This window comes from Phocoena sinus, chromosome 11 (genome assembly GCF_008692025.1).
Source record: "Phocoena sinus isolate mPhoSin1 chromosome 11, mPhoSin1.pri, whole genome shotgun sequence".
Classification (NCBI taxonomy): domain Eukaryota; kingdom Metazoa; phylum Chordata; class Mammalia; order Artiodactyla; family Phocoenidae; genus Phocoena; species Phocoena sinus.
Window position 1 is genome coordinate 27,460,523 of NC_045773.1, and position 18,845 is coordinate 27,479,367.

General features: G+C 38.0%; 1 protein-coding gene across 3 annotated transcripts in view; it reads right to left on the reverse strand.

Annotated features, from left to right (window-relative positions):
• Positions 1–678: 678 nt before the first annotated feature.
• PTPRG (protein tyrosine phosphatase receptor type G) overlaps positions 679–18,845 on the reverse strand; it is a 731,192-nt gene continuing 713,025 nt past the window's right edge. For all 3 annotated transcript variants that reach the window (XM_032648680.1, XM_032648681.1, XM_032648679.1), the window contains 3 exons: positions 18,614–18,756; positions 5,789–5,924; positions 679–5,219 (listed from right to left, as the gene is read on the reverse strand). In XM_032648680.1, coding sequence (XP_032504571.1) covers positions 5,073–5,219; positions 5,789–5,924; positions 18,614–18,756 — 426 coding nt within the window. In that variant the 3' untranslated portion in view covers positions 679–5,072. The remainder of the gene's footprint in view (positions 5,220–5,788; positions 5,925–18,613; positions 18,757–18,845) is intronic.

An 18,845-nucleotide genomic window follows, 5' to 3' on the forward strand; every position in this document is an offset into this window, starting at 1 on the left:
GTAATTAGAGAGATTCATTCTTTTGTGGTGAGTTGGTCTTTCTTCTAGATACCACTGGAAAAGGTTAATACACTGTTTCTTAAATTCCCAGTTAGTTATGGAGAATGAACTATCAGTTCTTTATCTTTGTGGAAAGAAAAATTGGAGCCCTGATAATGAGAGCTGAATTCCTGATGTGGGGCCTCTAGAAGTTCAGAGATAAGGGTGGACCCAAGCTGCCAAGTTTGGGACTCCTGTTTGGAAATGGCAAAATTCCTCATAAGTAGAAGCAATCGTAGCAATCCTATATATGTATTTCATAGATCCTCCCAAAGTCTTGCCAAGAGATATCCTTCATCCTACACAGTAAAAATTAAGAGGGAGAACTTGCTACAAATCTAGTTGATACACTGGAGAAAATAATAATTCTGCTTATAACTTAGCAGCAGACTCATAAAGCGAATAAAGTTTGACTCAACATGCAGTTACAGTGTTGTCACTGTTTACTCTAAAGCAGGAGGAACTCAGAAAAGACACTTCTGGTTTTCTGCCTATGTAAAATGGCTCCTAATAATCATTTTACTGCCATGAAAACGAAGACCAAGGGTCTGTGGGTATAAATGTGATCTATTAAGAGAAATGAGTAATCTGATTTTATTGGATGTAGATATTTTCATAGAAATGCTCAGCACTAATGAATACATCAAAAACCATACTTTATTTTATGTATAGCAATACAATTTACATATTAAATAACACTATAATAGAATGATTTGATATAGTTTTAAACAGAAGAAAAAAGGGGAAAATTTCAGGTTACAAAACCCCCCGAACAAATTAAAAAACCAAAAAAACCACTTTTCCCAAATGGGTCAATGCAACGACTGTATTCAGTGACTAATTATGTCTAATTCCTATTGCACAAATGGTCAATGAAATTAAAAAAGAAAACCCAACTTTCACAATCACTTCCTCAAAGAAATAACACATGTTGGATTCTTTTGGAATGCAGAGATGGTTCTTGCCACTTCAATACACAGAAAGTTGAATTCACATTATCCACCACAAAGGAAAAAAAAAAAAACAAAAAAACTATGACAGAGTTGAAACTAGAAAAAAATTAGCTTTATATGAAAATATAAAATTCTATGATTATATACCATAGATACAAAGTTCTCAGAAGATGCTTATCCAAGCAACAAAATATTTACAGTTTTAATGATTTTAGCTATTTCAAAATGAAGTGAAAGAGACATGAATCAACATGAAGGCTGAATTTTTTTTTTTTTTTAGAAACAATGGCTGCTTTCTAGTTTCAAATGTCCTAACAAAAAAGGAGTCACTACCCCAAATGTTGGAGAGTTGCGACATTTTATAAAATCGGCTGTCTCCTTTTCTGGAGATGTTTATTTCTTAAAACTCAAGATATTTTTCTTGAAATTAATTATCCTCTGTAGAAAATGCTTCCCTTTGCAAATATTTAACAAAAATACTAAAAACAGTTTAACAGCTAAGACAAAGTAGAGGCCAAATATCATTATTACAATTCCTTCCTATTTGTAGCATGCCTTCTTTCTAGAGATAAGTAAAGCCAATATTGTATGTTAAGTGGCAACTAAGGGCAAGCGCAAAGGGGTAAGTGAAATTACAGCTGTTGGAAAAAAAAAAAAAAAAAAGGCAGGCATTTTCCCTTCATATAAAAATTCACTGGCACCATTTGAACATAAACTTTAGGACATAGCAGTTGAAAATGCATTTTCCAGTATAACTGCTAAATTCTTAAGACAAACTACATTTTGATTATTATCTCTTAAATTATGATGAGTTTGGGTTTCTTTTTTAAATTTTTTGCTTAGAATTAGTAGTATGTATCTTTGGTAAATTGGTATCTATATTTTATTTTTTAAATACAGTGTATATGCATTTAAGAAAAAATTCACACCAAGGCAGTTGTGCTGTGTCATTATAAAGTAATTAAGGTTATTTGCTGATTTCAGTATGTCACTCTGGGCTAAAAACTGCAACAGCCAGACCTTAAATGCCATAACCCTCTCTGACCTTGCTGGACTTTTCAACTCGAGATAGACTCTAAAAGCACCAAGACATAAACATTAGGAAAACCAATCCACCTAATTTTAATCATCTTGAATTTCGGAAGGAAACTTTTTTTTTAAATATGAAAGATGATATTGTGGCTTTTAGATGAAGGAACGAGTCCTCTTGATGGCAATAAGGTGTGTTTTTTCTGATGTCCAGCATGGCCACTTGTTCTGATCTTTGCAATTCAGTTTTGAATGATGTGTGCATTCTGCTTACCTAGAGCTAAATTCATACACTCCCCAAAGCTTACTTTTATAACATAGCACAGATTAATTTGCAATAGCTATTTCCTTTCCTCCTGAGTGCAAGTGGTAATAACCTTGCTATGTAGTTAAGCAATGTGCTTATGTCTCAAAGAGAACACCATCTTTGCCTCTGGAAAGATGCAAGCATATATTTGCCAATAACAGATGAAGAATAATAGTGAGGATACACTCCATGGTCAAAGTGAGGAGCGGCTGAATATAACTATCCTCAGTGAAGTGTGTTTGGACCACTTTGGCAAGATGGGCAAATAGCATTTGCTCATAGTTCAGTGTGTCGGGATTTGTAGACTTTGGTTCAAGACCGCTACAGACATACAATTGCTCACAGAGAACTTCTAAGCCATCCTTGTAATGTTTCTATTGTATTTACTAGCTCTCTCTCTTTTATCATGATTCTGATACCCCTGGAAGAGATGGTCACAGAATTGGAGGGTATGCATTCCATGAATTGAGCCCTCTGTAATAGCACAGAAGGGAATACTTGCCATGTGTCTTGTAACCAGTGTTTACTTTTGTTAAGAAAAAATGACAGCAGGACCATGAACCCCAACTTGAATGTTACTTCTGAAAGTCAAGTCCACTGTACCATCTACTGAGAAGAATTAGCTCATATCAATACTCTGTACAACTAGAGGAACCTACTTGAGTAAAATGATCCAGCTCTTGCCACGATGTGAAACCTTTCCCTTACTGATTTCCCTCAGCCAGCCGGCAACTGTAGTGTTCCTGTGTTAAAGCTTTTTTTCTTAAGTGTTAGGCAGAGCTTCCCTGTGTCACCTCTGATGGGAGCAGAGAGGCGGTAAAGGTGTCTGTGTCCTCTAGCACATGCAGCTTAGCAAACGCGGCTCACTTGTACATCTTTTCTCAACCTAGCCCACACAGTTCGTGAACGGTGGACTGTTTGGTGTGGCTGAATCTACGTGATGAAAAGACGAGATGAACCCTGGCAAGTTATGTAGTTCATGAAAACTCCGTTGACCTGGCCTATGTGTTAGAAATCCTGGGCTAGTCCTGTAGCCTCTCTCTCCTTAGTAGCTTTGCTCCTTCAGGTCCACTCTGACAAACTTCATAGAAACCCAACTCAAGATAAACAGAATCTCAAGGCTGATTATCATGAATGTTTTAATGCCTATCCAGATGGTATGATAATAGCCAGTATGGACTTTTGGTTGAAGTTCATTGACATAAAAAATAACCAAAACCCTTTTCTTCTTAATAGGCCCAGTTCTGGTGATGGTTTCACTTCTGACAGAAGCCATCCCTCAAGAGCAAATGTGCAGTCGAAGAAACAGATCTCAGTAAGTAGCCTATTTTTCTAAATAACGGAACTGAAATTTCTTATTAATGCTCCTAATTTTCCCATGATGTACAGCAGGGTGAATATGGCTCCAAGAAATTACTTCCTTGGGCTCTGTGTCACGATGAGCAGTCTCTTTTTATCTGTTCTTGAGGCTAAACTACACAAAAGCATACAAAGCTGCCTCCTATTTTAAAAAACTGTTTGAAAATGTCACTATCACCTTTCACTCAAGATTCTAATTTTCTCTCTCCAAATCAGGTTTATCCACGTGTGGGAATCTAGATAGCCCCAAAGACTTTTGCTAATACAGTATTTTCAGTTTAATCCTAAGTAGAAGAATGCATGTAATTCTGAGATTTATCATGAAACATTTGGCAAAAAAAGGAAAGAAAAGAATGTAAGAATGTTAGCTATATAGGTAGTTTTTATTAGATTGCTATAGGAGTAATAGGAATATTTTAGAGGACTAGTTTCAAAATTACACACCTGCAAAGATTTTCACTATTCCACCTGCCATGAGGTATGCTTTTATAAACCATGAAGCATTAATGGCGATTCACTAAAGGGATTCATAACTGGAGTTATATAAAATATTGCCATCTCTCTTTGGTAAAAGATGGCCCTGATTTTGGGGTGTAGCTATTTCAGAGAGTCAAAATGGAAACAACACACACCGTCCACATAGCTACTGTGAAAACTGTAATACAGAGATATCTTTTATTTTGACACAATTGGGCATTCTTTTTAAGCTATGAATATAACTTTGTAACTAATAAGTGATGTTCACATGAAACAACTCAATCCTTCTAATTTCTTAATGGCTGTCTATCTTCACCATCATAAATGAAACTGTTTCAAGGCCATGAGGTTTGATAGACCTTCAGAGTAGCTTCCCCACACCTGCTATTCTTTAAAAGAAAACAGTGCTCATCCACTCCATTAAACTGCAGAAGGCATACAGTATCGAACGGTGCCTTGAAAAAATAGAAGAGGAGAACTGAGGAAAAGTACAGCATTGCCTGCTAGTAGAATGCAACTGCTTTAGCAACAATAATAGTAATGATTAAAAAAACCAAGATTCACTGTCATAACAAAGACCTTCACTGTACTGAATTAAAAAGTAGCATGTGTGCTGTCACGGAATGTCACATCGGGGTTTGCTTTAGTATTAGATTATAGGCAGTAACACTGATCAGATAGTGCAAACTAGGTAAAACCGCGTTTCACTGTGTGAAATGAACAGAGGTGCAAATGCTCAGTAGGATACCATTAAGACATAAAATGGCAAAAAATAAATATCAAAACTTTTTATCAGTGTAAAAAAGTAACCGGGTTATTGTATAACGTAGAGTCTGGCAGAAAAAGGCCTCAAAAAAGTTCTCAGTCTTCAGAAGTTTTACAAATTAAGCGCCCTTTCAGGATTCTGCTCACACTAGAGATTCCATGCTCTCGGCAGGGTCCGATTCATCTGCCATGAGAACAGCACCATTTTTGTCCACTGTCATGGGACCATTTCCGTTTTCTTTAGTGCTGACCAAGCTGAGCATTGCTTTGTAGACAAACTGGTATTGTTCCTGGAAAACAAGAGGGAGACAGTTTTTTGAGCCAAAGAGCAGCTCAATCATTTATTTCATCTCAGGTGGAAATACTGACTAAAAATGTAAATGTGAAAACTATACTAGAGAAACAGGAATTATGTCTCTGCTAGTTCAGACACTTAAAAAATAATCTCTTGAATCCTTTATAATCAAGACCTACACCTTCTTCATGTCCTTTTGATCCCTGTTACCTTGGAATGAATTCTCGGTGTTGAAAGTCCACTAAGATAATAGGATATCCATATTTTATAATCAGAGGATACTATATTCTAGAAAGCAGAGTTTCTCAACCTCAGCCCTTTGGACATGTGGGCCAGCTAACTCTTTATTGTGGAGGGCTGTCTTAGGCGTTGCAGGATGTTTAGCAGCCTCCCTGGGCTCTACTCACTTAACCCCGTCTCTGGTTGTGACAACCAAAAAAGGTCTCCAGACATTGCCCAACATTCCCTGGGGGGCAAAGTCACCCCCAATCAGAACCACTGTTCTGAAGGGTGAGGCTGAGTTTCAAATGATGTACAAGTTTCACAAATGAGCAAAGTACTTACAATGTCTGTGAATACTCCAGGCCTCATCAGATTGATCATTTTTGCAACCTGGAACACATCCACAGCATTTTCATTCTCCAGTTGCTGGGACAGGGTGGTGAGGGCACACAGCATTCCTGCGGAAACTGCACCGTACCTTGGGAAGGCAAAAAAAAAGCTATTTCAGATTCACTAAAGGACAGAATATATTGGAACAAAATTACCATCACCTATTTCCGTAGAAGCTAGGTAGACTGTATTGATATCTACTCTAGAACACAAAAATGAGTGAAATGCTGGACGAGGGCAGAGATTTAGAGGTTAGCATAAAGGTGACATTTGTTTCTGAATGTGACATCTCTCAAGACAGGCTTACCAGATGTTTAGCTTGATGTCTAGTATGAAGTTAGAAGTTCAAAATTAGACTTGGGAGGGCTGTAAGAAGATCTGATGTCGGGGACAAGCTGGGTGATATAGTAGGAAAAATAATACGAGAATTTTAACTAGAGGCTATGAGACAAGTACAAAGTGGTGAAAGGCTCTGGAAAACATTTTTTTAACAATCCCGAAGGGCTAAATTGAACTTCCAGAATATGAATAAAAATGGAAATATGTGGCTCAAAATGCAGTCAGAGAATTTCCAAAATGAGTTTCATATTTAGTAATTAGTTTTGGCACTGAAGGGGAAGTTTCCAAGTATGAGCACCTTCTATAAAATTCTTGGAAAAATATGGTTCTCTTTGCTTCACACACAGGCCCAAAAAAGGCTTAGAAGGGTAGCAGACTTTTTCATCAGGCCAGGTTGGCATCTTCAGTTTTTACAGGAACCTGTGTGGCACATAGTTTCCATATTAATGATGAGAAAACAGATGGATTAAATGAATTGTTCAGGGAGGTGTTGCTGGTTGGTGGCAGAAATGAGACTAGAATTTAGATGCCCTGTGTCCACTGTTCTGTTAATAACTATTAAATATTGTTTCTAAATTCTTACACGAAATTAAAACAGTACACATGTTTTTACTTCTGTAATGCAAATAAAGCCAACATCTCCCTAACCACCACCCCAATTTCAGAGGTAATCTGTCTAAGGGAAAAACTGTTATGCACTTAGGTACAGCCTTCCTAGATTTAAGGGTATCAGTACATGTCGATCCGGCTCATTATTTCGTCTGCTGCATGCATACCGGATGTCCTCACTTCCCCATGGATGGACATTTAGCTCGTTTGTGCCTTGTGCACATAGCAGAGTAGTACAGAGTAGCACCTTACCGTGAGGAGAAGAGCTAGGTCACAGGTATGCCCGTTTAGTTTTAAAGACACTGCGGTATTTCTCTCCCACGTGTTGTTACCTGTCCATACTCCTCCCAGCCAGAGAATACTAGTTTCTCCTCATCATTTTAAAGTTTGGCTTTTGCCAGTCTGATGTGTGAAAACTTGAATCTTGCTGTTGGTTTAATTTGCATTTCCTTGGTTGCCAGGGGAGTTGAATATCTTTCTATGTTTACTGACCCATCTGTATTTCCTCTTCTGAAACTGCCTATTAATATACTTTGGCCATTTTTCTATTGGGTATGTCTCTTTTATATCATCTGCAGTACGTGTTGCAAGTAGTTTTTTCAGTCTCTACTTTCTCTTAGCATTGTTTGTGGTTGTTTCTGTTAATGCTGAAATGTAGTTTAGATATAATCAAATTTATCAATCTTTAGCTTTTTTGGAATCTTGTTAATGCTTTCTTTACCCTAGTATTTCAAAAATATTCTCCTATATTTTTCTACTTTTTTTTTTTTTTACATGTAATTGTCTAATTCATTGGAATCTTATTCTTGTTTTGATGTAAGGTAGGGGTCTGAATTTAGTTATTTTTCCAATGGATAACCACTTGTGCCAGCATTTTTTAAACATGTATTTATTTGCTTTATTAATACCCATTTTAAAATGTGCTGATTTGGTTTATTTAACAAATAATGTGAACAGAGTTTCAGAAGGAATAATAGCACAAAATTCCATGGTTAGACAGTGCCACAACTATAGTGCAAATTTTGCTTTGTTTTCCAACCTAACATTTACAAAAATGGTCATCTTTAGGGATACAAACCACACTTAGCTTTCACCATGAATGTGACCTATAAAATCAATTATCAGAGACCACATCCAGAAACCACAACATTGTCTACTTCCAGCTCATTCACAGGATCACTCCCCATGTACAAGCTCTCCTACCACATGGGAATCCAGTATTCCATTCCCCACTTTCCAACCATCAGCCCCTAACATTCCTCATTCCTACTGCCTAGCCTAATTTCATCCCCATTTACTTATTTAAACCTATATTTATTAAGACAAATGATTCCTAAGTCTGGCTGACCTCTTACTGTATCTCCTGATCGAGACACCAATCCCAGGGACTCAAAATTGTTCCCTATTCAGTGGCTGCTTCAGATGAAGCACATGATTAGAATACTGATCCTCATCTAAATACAGAATCACAAAACTCAGTAACCTCCTAATATATCTGGCAATCCAACTATACCTAGATATCTAGTCTTCTATGCTCCATAAACATGTTCAGCCTTTTCTGAATCTTTTCCATCTCACACATACTCTTTCTTTCACTTTCCACGTATGGGCTTGATGCCTGCTACACTGACAGATTACCTGAGTGTACGGTTTTGGGCTGCACGCTACAGGCCTGCAGGCCCTGTACTTGCCCGGCCTCAAGATCAAAGAAAGAGCCCGAGTCAGCAACAGAGACACCGATGGTTTAATGGATGGGGGGAGCTTACATGTCTGAAGCAAGGTCCTGGAGCGACACGCCACTGTATGCAGCAGACTGCAGCGGGCAGGACATGCAGGACATGGCAGCAGTCTTTGCTCCCTCTGTGCCAGCATTTTTTATGGAATTGTCTCATGTTTCCTCATTGATTTGAGCTGCCTTTTTAATCGTCTAAATTCTCACATATGCAGGCCTATTTCTGAACTCTCTATTTTGGCCCTTTAATCTGCTTGTCTGTTTTTTTTATACTGTATTTCCCCACATTCGTTTAAATTCCCATAGGTTTTTAGTAACTCTTGATACCTGATAAAGCAAGTTTGCACAATAGTCTTGACTGCCTCTGTATTTATTGTTTCACTTTTAGTGCTTCAAACATACATATTTTCATTTTTCACTTGTACACTCGTTTCCATGTGCCTCTACGCTTCTACCGCATCCCATCCTGTTTCATGTTGATTGATACTGGGCTGTCAAGGAACACAGAAAGTTTTGTTGGGATTTTGGTTAGGCTGCACAGAATATACAGATAAAGCTGAGGAAATTAACATCTCTGAGTTTTTCTGTTCATGAACACGATGTCTTTTCTCCATTTATTCAGGTCTTTTATAGTTTTCAGTTAGATTTTACGGTTTTCTACGTAGTCTTTTGCCAATTTCATTTTAGGGTAAATCCTAGGTAGTTTCTGTTACTCCGAAGAATGGCCTCTTTTTGCGACAGTAATTTGGTTTCAGTTGATATATAGGAAAGTTACTGATTTTCACGTGGTGAACTTGTATCCAGCCATGCAGAACTCTTTTTAAGTTCTAATAATCTGTGCATTCTCTAGGAAGTTGGATACATCTTTATCTGCTCGCAATGCCACTTGTCCCTTTCTTTTATACTTCTTACATCTTTTGCTTTTACTGTATTGGCTAGGATACAATAGTTTTGTATTCTGACATTGTGAAGAGGTGTCTTATTGTGTTCTTTAAGGGTAAAGCTTCTAATTTTTTAATATTAAATAAAAATATTTGCTATAGGCTTCTGGGAAGTAACCTTTATCAAGTTAAAGAGAATGCTTTTGACTTTTCGTTTGCTAAGAGTGTTTTCTTTTGGGGAGGGGGATTATGAATGGCTGTTATTTTATTGTATGTTTCTGAATATCTATTGATTTTAAAAAATTCCTTTAATAATGTTCTGAATTCACTGAGAGCAATTTTTGGTACCATTTAAGCAGCTCTATATTCCTAAGATAAATCTTTTTCATGACGTATATAATTCTTTTACTATAACACACTGGGTTTTTGACAGTACTTTTCTTAGACACACTGGGTTTCTGACAGTACTTTTTTTAGACCTTTGTACCCATATTCAAGTAAGTAACATTGGCTTATACTGTTCCATTCTGATGCTAGCCTTGTTTGTCTTCTTAATCAAGGTTACATTAAATGTTCTCTCTGTGTGCTGTTGTTCAAATGTAGACTGGTCAAAACTTAGTGGGCCTTAACGGGTTGACAACTCTGTGCCAGGCTCTCTTATAAGTACTTTACATGTGTTAACTTAATTGTCAGAATAACCCAGTACTACAGGTACTACTAGTATCCCCATTTTGAGGTTGAAGAAACAAGGCACATCCAGGGGAAGCAACTGGCCAAGGTCTCATAGTTTGGGAGACTAGAGCTTATATTTGAGCTGATACATGTCAATGGCTCAGAACAGAGACTGACTGGTACATTGTGTTCACTAAATAGCATTTACTATGATTAGATAGGCTTAAAAATTTATTGGTATAGAGTTATAAATAGTTTTAAATGTTTATTTCATTTCCTTTAATATACTTCTTGTTTTTAACCTTTTATCAAAGAAAATATCAAATGTATACAGGGCATAGTAACCCTCACTGCACCATCACTAAACTGAAACAATCATCAGCTCATAGCTGGTGTTGTTTCATGTCAATTTCCTCCCCATGTATTTTGAAGCAAACCCCCGGGATTTTATTCATTAATAATTTAGCATAAAACTCTAAAAGATAAGGTTTTATCACACCTATGTAAATTAACAATTTTTAAAACATTTGAGAACTACAGATAAATGGTAGATATTTTTTTCTTCCCAATGATAAATTATACCTTCTTTTTTTCACCAATTTCCAAAGTTGTGTCTCTTGTTAGTAAAATTTAAGCAATGAAGTCTATCTCCTCCTTGCCCCCATTTCATTACTGTTTGCTTTTCTTTTAATTCCTTGTACTTTTTGTGGATTCATTTGGTTCTTTTTCTGGCTTCTCAAGTTGAAAGCTTATTTAAAAATTTTTCTCCAATAAATGAGGCTTAGGCTCTACATTGTTTTCTCTGAGTATATATCCTATCAGGTTTTGAAATGCAGTGCCTTCATTATCATTTAGTTTTAGGAGTCCGTAATTTCTGTTTTCATTACCTCTTTAAACCATCAATTATCTCTAATTCTAGCCATAAGGACTTCAGTGTCTGGGTATAAGAATTTGGGGTCTCATTTCATTGTTGGTTTCTAATTTAATGCATTATAATTAATGAACGTGGCCTTGTATGATATCAGTTTTTTGGAATATATGAAAGTTCCATTTATGATCAGTAATTATAAATAAACTATTTGTGTTTGAAGAGACTATATGGTCTCTCTTGGGTACATACTTTTAATATGTATTTATTTATGTATTTAATTTTAGAAATGTTTATTTCTAAATTCTGTTTATTTTATTGAAGTTTAGTTGATTTACAGTGTTGTGCCAGTCTCTGCGGTACAGCAAAGTGACTCAGTTACACACATGTGTAAATACATTAAAAAATATATATTCTTTTCCATTATGACTTATCCCGGGAGACTGGATGTAGGTCCCTGTGCTGTACAGTAGGCACTTGTTGTGAATCCATTCTGTATATAATTGTTTGCATGTACCAACCCCAAACTCCCAGTCCATCCCTCTCCTTCCCCCTCTTCCCCCTGGCAACCACAAGTCCGATCTCTGTGTCTGTGAGTCTGTTTCTGTTTTGTAGATAGGTGCATTTGTGCCATATCTTAGATTCCACATAAGTGATTATCATATGGTATTTGTCTTTCTCTGTCTGACTGACTTAGTATGATAATCTCTAGGTCTATCCATGTTACTGCAAATGGCATTATTTCATTCTTTCTTATAGCTGAGTAATATTCCATTGTATATATGTACCACATCTTCTTTACCCCATTCATCTGTCGATGGGGCACATACTTTTTATATGTCACTATTAGATCAGCCTTGTTAATTATGGTATTCAGATCTTCTCTCTGAATGTTATTGTTCATTGTATCCTGATAATTGGTTTTAAGAACTCATCCCTTTATTCAGTTCTTAGAGAATCTCAGCCATTATTTTTTTTTTCAGCTATTAATTTCTTCCTCTTTCATCTTTTTTCTCTCTCCATGGATCACACCCTTAGACCGATGTTAGAACTTCTGTATCTGGCTTATAACTTAGCTAAAACAAGAATACTGTATAAATTCACTGGTTTTGATAGTTTGTTTGCCACTTTCTCAAAGGGCCCCATTGAGAGCAATACTTCTTTAACTAGTGCTATGCTGTTAAAATGTATTTTCATCTTCCCCTGTCTGTGCCTCAAAGAAATGAAAGTGCTTTAAGTTCCCGACATTCAGTAATGTTTTCAGGTGGCTCTGTCTATATTCATTTTAAGACACGCTGGGGTTCCTTGCATCATCAGTGTGTATAATACTTATGGCCATTTAATTACACTTTTTACTACTTCATATTAATTACAGTTATTGTTGTTTTGCTCTTACGATGTTGTTTTAAAAATCATAACCGGGCTTCCCTGGTGGTGCAGTGGTTGAGAGTCCGCCTGTCGATGCAGGGGACACGGGTTCGTGCCCCTGTCCGGGAAGATCCCACATGCTGCGGAGCGGCTGGGCCCGTGAGCCATGGCCGCTGAGCCTGCGCGTCCCGAGCCTGTGCTCCGCAACGGGAGAGGCCACAACAGTGAGAGGCCCGCATACCGTAAAAAAAAAAAAAAAAAAAAAAAAAAAAAAAAAAAAAAAATCATAACCAACCCTGTCACTATGAAGGAAGTGAAGCTTCCCTTCAAAATCATTACGGCAGGAAGGAAAAGAGAGCTAAAGCTTCAGTATCCATTAATCCTGGGGAATAATGGCAGCACAAAACCACAGAACTTTAAGAAATTAAAACTTTGGAAGTGAATGCGAAAGTACAGAAAACAAAACACAGTCCGAAGACACAAGGGACAGGGGTGCTTACTATGAAAACCAGTGGGAGGCAGTGTTAACCAGTGGGATTAGACAGATCTGGATTTAACTATAGCCAGTGCCAGCTTCCTGGCTTGCCCCCTGTGCTGCTGTGTTGGGCCTTGTGCTTTGATGGGTCCCCTACTTAGGAGGGTCCTGCGTAAACTAAACTTCTTAGTTTAACGCTCTGGTGTTGCCATCTGGAAAAAAACTTTTTTAATTTTTATTTTATATTGGAGTATAGTTAATTTACAGCGTCGTGTTAGTTTCAGGGGGTGCCGTCAAGTGATTCAGTTATACGTATACATGTATATGTTCTTTTCCAAATTCTTTTCCCATTTAGGTTCTTACGGAATATTAGGTATAGTTCCCTGTGCTATACAGTAAGTCCTTGTTGGTTATCTATTTTATATATTGTAATGTGTATATTTTAATTCCAATTTATCCCTCCCCCCCACCTTTACCCTTAGGTAACTATAAGTTTGTTTTCAAAGTCTGAGTCTGTTTCTGTTTTGTAAATAAGTTAATTTGTATCTTTTTTTTAGATTCTGCATAGAAGCGATATCATATGATATTTGTCTTTCTCTCTCTGACTTAGTTCACTTAGTATGGTCATCTCCAGGTCCATCCACGTTGCTGCAAATGGCATTATTTCCTTCTTTTTAGTGGATGAGTATATTCCATTGTATATATGTACCAGATCTTCTTGATCCATTCATCTGTTGACGTTTAGGTTGCTTCCATGTTGTGGCTATTGTAAACAGTGCTGCAGTGAACACTGGGGTGCATGTTTCCGTTTGAACCATGGTTTTCTCTGGACATATATGCCCAGGAGTGGGATTGCTGGATCCTATGGTAGCTCTATTTTTAGTTTCTTAAGGAACCTCCATACTGTTCTCCATAACGGTGGCACCAATTTACATTCCCACCAACAGTGCAGAGGGTTCCCTTTTCTCCACACGCTCTCCAGCACTTATCATCTGTAGACTTTCTGATGGCCATTCTGACCGGTGTGAGGTGGTACCTCATTGTAGTTTTGATTTGCATTTCTCTAACGATTAGTGATGTTGAGCATCCTTTCATGTGTTTGTTGGCAATCCGTATATCTTCTTTGGAGAGATGTCTATTTGGGTCTTTTGCCCATTTTTGGATTGGGTTGTGTGCTTTTTTGATATTGAGTTGCATGAGCTGCTTGTATATCTTGGAGATTAATCCACTGTCAGGTGCTTAATTTGCAAATATTTTCTCCCATTCTGAGGGTAGTCTTTTCGTTTTGCTTATGGTTTCCTTTGCTGTGCAAAAGCTTTGAAGTTTCATTAGGTCTCGTGTGTTTATTTTTGTTTTCATTTCCATTACTCTAGGAGGTGGATCAAAAAAGATCTTGCTGTGATTTATGTCAGAGAGTGTGTTGCCTATGTTTTCCTTTAAGAGATTTATAGTATCCGGCCTTACATTTAGGTCTTTAATCCATTTGGAGTTTATTTTTGTGTATGGTGTTAGGGAGTGTTCTAATTTCATTCTTTTACATGTAGCTGTCCAGTTTTCCCAGCACCACTTACTGAAGAGACTGTCTTTTCTCCATTTTATATCCTTGCCACCTCTGTCATAGATTAGTTGACCATAGGTGCGTGGGTTTATCTCTGGGCTTTCTATCCTGTTCCATTGATCGATATTTCTGTTTCAGTGCCAGTACCGTATTGTCTTGATTACTGTTGCATTGTAGTATAGTCTGAAGTCAGGGACCCTGCTTCCTCCAGCTCCGTTTTTCTTTCTTAAGATTGCTTTGGCTATTTGGGGTCTCCTGTGTCTCCATACACGTTTTAAGATTATTTGTTCTAGTTTTGTGAAAAATGCCGTTGGTAATTTGATAGGGATTGCACTTATCTGTACATTGCTTTGGGTCGTATAGTCATTTTGACAATACTGATTCTTCCAGTCCAAGAACGTGGTATATAGCTCTCCATCTCTTTGTGTCATCTTTGATTTCTTTCATCAGTGTCTTACAGTTTTCTGTACAGGTCTTTTACCTCCTTAGGTAGGTTTATTCCTAGGTATTTTATTCTTTTTGATGTGCTGGTAAATGGGATTGTTTCTTTAATTGGAAAATCTTTGTTAATAATTTTTGAGCAAGGGTTCCTACATTTTCATTTTGCTTTGGACCCCAGATACATTATGTAGCTGGGACTGGCTCTGACACTTAGATACATTATGTAGCTGGGACTGGCTCTGACACTTAGTAACTGGATATGTGTGTACACAGGGCCTAATACCTATACACGCAGCCCCCATTTCCTCATGCATGAAGCGGGGATCCTAAAGTTACCCCCCTAGTGGGGTGATTTTGAGGATTAAATGAAGGACTCAATTAGTTGTGATTTGAAGGTATCTCTGCAGCAGTTGGTACAGAACGCAGTCCATATATTTCAGCCTTTCCTCTGGACCGTCTCAGGACAAAATTAAAACTAACATTTATTGAAGACCCCCCAAAGAGCTTTTGCTTATTTGGGCTTTATCTGTCAATAATTACTGTATCAGATGTTAGAACTGAGAAAGTGTTAAAAGACAAAACCGTGCAAGCACGCATTCCATTAGCTGTCAGAGTGGGGATGTCCTCCTGGGTCACGCAGCTCTGGAAAACTCCACTGTACACTCAAGACAGAATACAAGTGAACAAGGCAACCTGTATCTTTGTATTATGAAAACAGTTGTGTCCTCTTGGATCTCTTGGAAGGGCCTTGGAGACCTCCTTCCCAACCAGGGACCCTGAGATCCCACTCTGAAAACTGTTAAATGAAATTAGCCCATGATGGCCTCCAACGGGGTGATAGATATAGGTCCACAGTATTTGCACAGGAAACTAGCCTTCATTCTGCAAGTGAAGGTCTAATCTATTAGTGTCTCACAAAACTGTATAAGAACCACGCTGTGTTTTGAACTCGGCTGTAGGCTCTGTGTTTAAAATTTGACAGTAGTGATACAGATCAGCCTCTGGACAGAATTGTCCTGAGCAGACAAATACAGGATGCCGTGAATAAAGCAGTTTGCCTTTAAGCTGTGCCTGTGCTCAAACACAGTTTACTTTCTGTTGAGGAAGTTTACGTTTAGATCATTTTACCCAGAAACTTCATCGACCTGGCACACAGCTGTGAAGACCAGATCGACATCACAGAGTTTGTGCACTAGAAGTTCAACTCAACTCTTTGACTTTCAGTGGGAGCACTCAGGCCTTCTTTCCGAGCCTGCCCACTGCTACCTTTGACAGAACTTAAACTTTGTGTCGATCAACTGGTTTTATAGTTCACAGATGAATGTAAGCAGGAAAAATACCAATAACCAAAACAAAAAGCAAGGCTGTCTGAGGCAAGTTCATATACAGGCACATATCCTGAATAATGGGTGAGTCATCCTAACTTGAAAGCACGGTACCAATTCATACTGATCTTTATCCACCACCCACTGTGTGTCACTCTATGGAGAATGGGATGAATAAGTTAGCACTGCTGGTCGCAGCAATGTGGGGGTGACAGTCATGTAAGCAAGTAGTTACAATATGATGTGATAAACAGGAACGGCATTGGTAAAGACGCGATGTTTATGGATGATCCCCTCTGGTTTGAGTTAGAAACAGTTCGAAGAGAGTGACTTTTGAAGTGTGTGTTGAATAAAAGGGCACTTAGACAGAATAGTATTTGCAGGGCTAAGGTGGGCTGCAGGAAGTAAATCAGTGGAGGACTGGGATGATAGCTGAAGAAGTAAAGCTTCAACCAGCTTGTAAAAGAATTTGGGAAGTGTACTGAGAAGGCATCAACAAGACTTGGTGGCCAATGATAACTGGAGGTGAGGGGGCACAGAAAAGGACTCTGATAATGTTTCTGGTTTGTACAACTAAGTGGATGGGAGCAGGCTGGGAAGGCAAGTTTGCTTTTATACATGCTAGATTTGAGGTGTGTGTTTGTAGGCCATCGGGAAGGAATATTTAGAGGTTCAAAAAGTAGGTAAGAAAGATGGAAACTGAAAGGTAACTGGCATTCAGTGTTGTACTACAGGAAACAACTATTAAAAAACTTCAGATGTGCTTGAGTAATGTAGAAAAATAATTTTAATGGAATCACTTCTCTCTTAAAGATGGTGGATAAATGAACAAATGCATATCTTTAGGTGGCTTTTAATCCAGCTCCCCTATATGATACGTGAAGAGCCGCTAGTGTAGGATGAATTTGCTCTTTTCTTGCTTAGGCCTAAGAACAAGCTACATTTGATTAATTCCAGAGGTGACACAGTCAGCATGTAGCACAAAATAAAAATCACTCAATGAGACAATATACCCCAAAGCTGAATACAGATCAATGAAACAAACAGTTCTGTTTAAATTGTTTAACTAGTTGTTGTTGGTTTTTGTTTTTTGTTTTTTCTCCTTTCCGTCTTCTCTTACCATGAAATATAACATTAGCTGCATTACTGACTTCAGGACGGATCCCTGGAGTACTATCAGAACAGCAAAATCCGTCATGGAGCTGGGCAGCAACATTAGAATTTGGTCTGAATTGATAAAAGCTAGTAAAATCCAGAAGGTATATGAAAAGCTGCCCAGATTAGTGGGGGAAAAAAACTCTAGAAGCAGCCCTAACTTTGTGCTATAACTGCATATCCTAAAGTTCCGTAGACTCGTGGTACCTACCCAGTTATTCTGAGGTTGACTGTGTTATTTAAACACTACTGCTGGTTGTCACATTTCCAGGGATCTTACTTACTCAGGCTACTTAACTAATCCTAATTCTTCTAATTAAGAGGTCAACATTTTGAAATAGTCACTATTTTAAAAAGACCATCAAACTCTTTGGAAGGAGCCAAACGTATGGCTGGCTTCAAATAGGAGAGTACCATGGATTTGAGGTGAAGGTGCTGACCTCAGCCGAAAGTCTTTGTTCACTTCCTGTGACAGCATTAGTTCAAAGATAAGACTTAATGAGCTTTTACTTCGAAATTTACTACTCCCTATTCTAGCAGAGTAGATGGTAACTTAATGAACATAATGGATGCCCTGACACGTTGCTGACCAAGGGAGATAACTAACTACCTTAGAACGAGAGACGAGGACGTCTAATTGGTGCCATTGGCTAAAGGTCTGTGAGATTCACAGCAATCTGCAACTGATTTGCAGGTCGAGTCCATCTATGAAGTTTGACTCCAGGTATTCGTATACCATAAGGTGTACCTGGGACCCCCTTCCTTCTCATTAAAGGGAAAGTGGGCTGGGTTTGAACTCTGTTCGGACACTTAGAAGCTCAGAGCCAGGAACCAAGTTATTTGTTCTCTTTGCAATTCATATGCTTTACCTTTACTTTAAACTCCCAGAGACAGTACTGTAAACTTCAAAACGCATTGTAAACTATACATATTATAATAGTACCTTTTTCATTACATTTCATGTCTACACTAGTAAGTGTTTGCTGGAAATCAGTGTAAGGATTTAAAAACAACTAATTAATATAAAGTATTACATATAAACTAATAGAAATGTAGACATGTTGTAAGTTATTGTTTAATTTGCATTTTTGAACCAGAAAACCTCCGAAAGCATGCAGATGTATTTTGGTAGGCTGAGATACAGTACTTTCACCTCTCTAGAACCTACACTCGGAGAGCCTGAAGCCTTTGACAAATTAAAACCCAAAGAGAACCACCACACCTTGCACATGGACACATGAGAAATAAGCTGGAATTGTCACAAGCTGAGAGAGAGGGAGTACGTTTTTAAAATCTGTCTTTCCTTCCCCCTACTACCACAGTGCAACAAGACAATTAAAAAACAGGTACATACTCATCATGAACAATGGTGGGGCCGTCCCTTGTTAAGGCCTCTTCCTTGATGACGTTGATAAGTTCAAAAGTACTGCTTATGGGGGCATCCGGGTTAGGCCATTTGGGACACTGGAAGTGCCGAACTTCTAGGACATAGTCATCCTACAACCAATACAACACGAGTCACGGCCCATCCTTCATTTCATCCTATCTATAATCTAATGACTCGTACTTGCTCCTGAGGAAGTGTA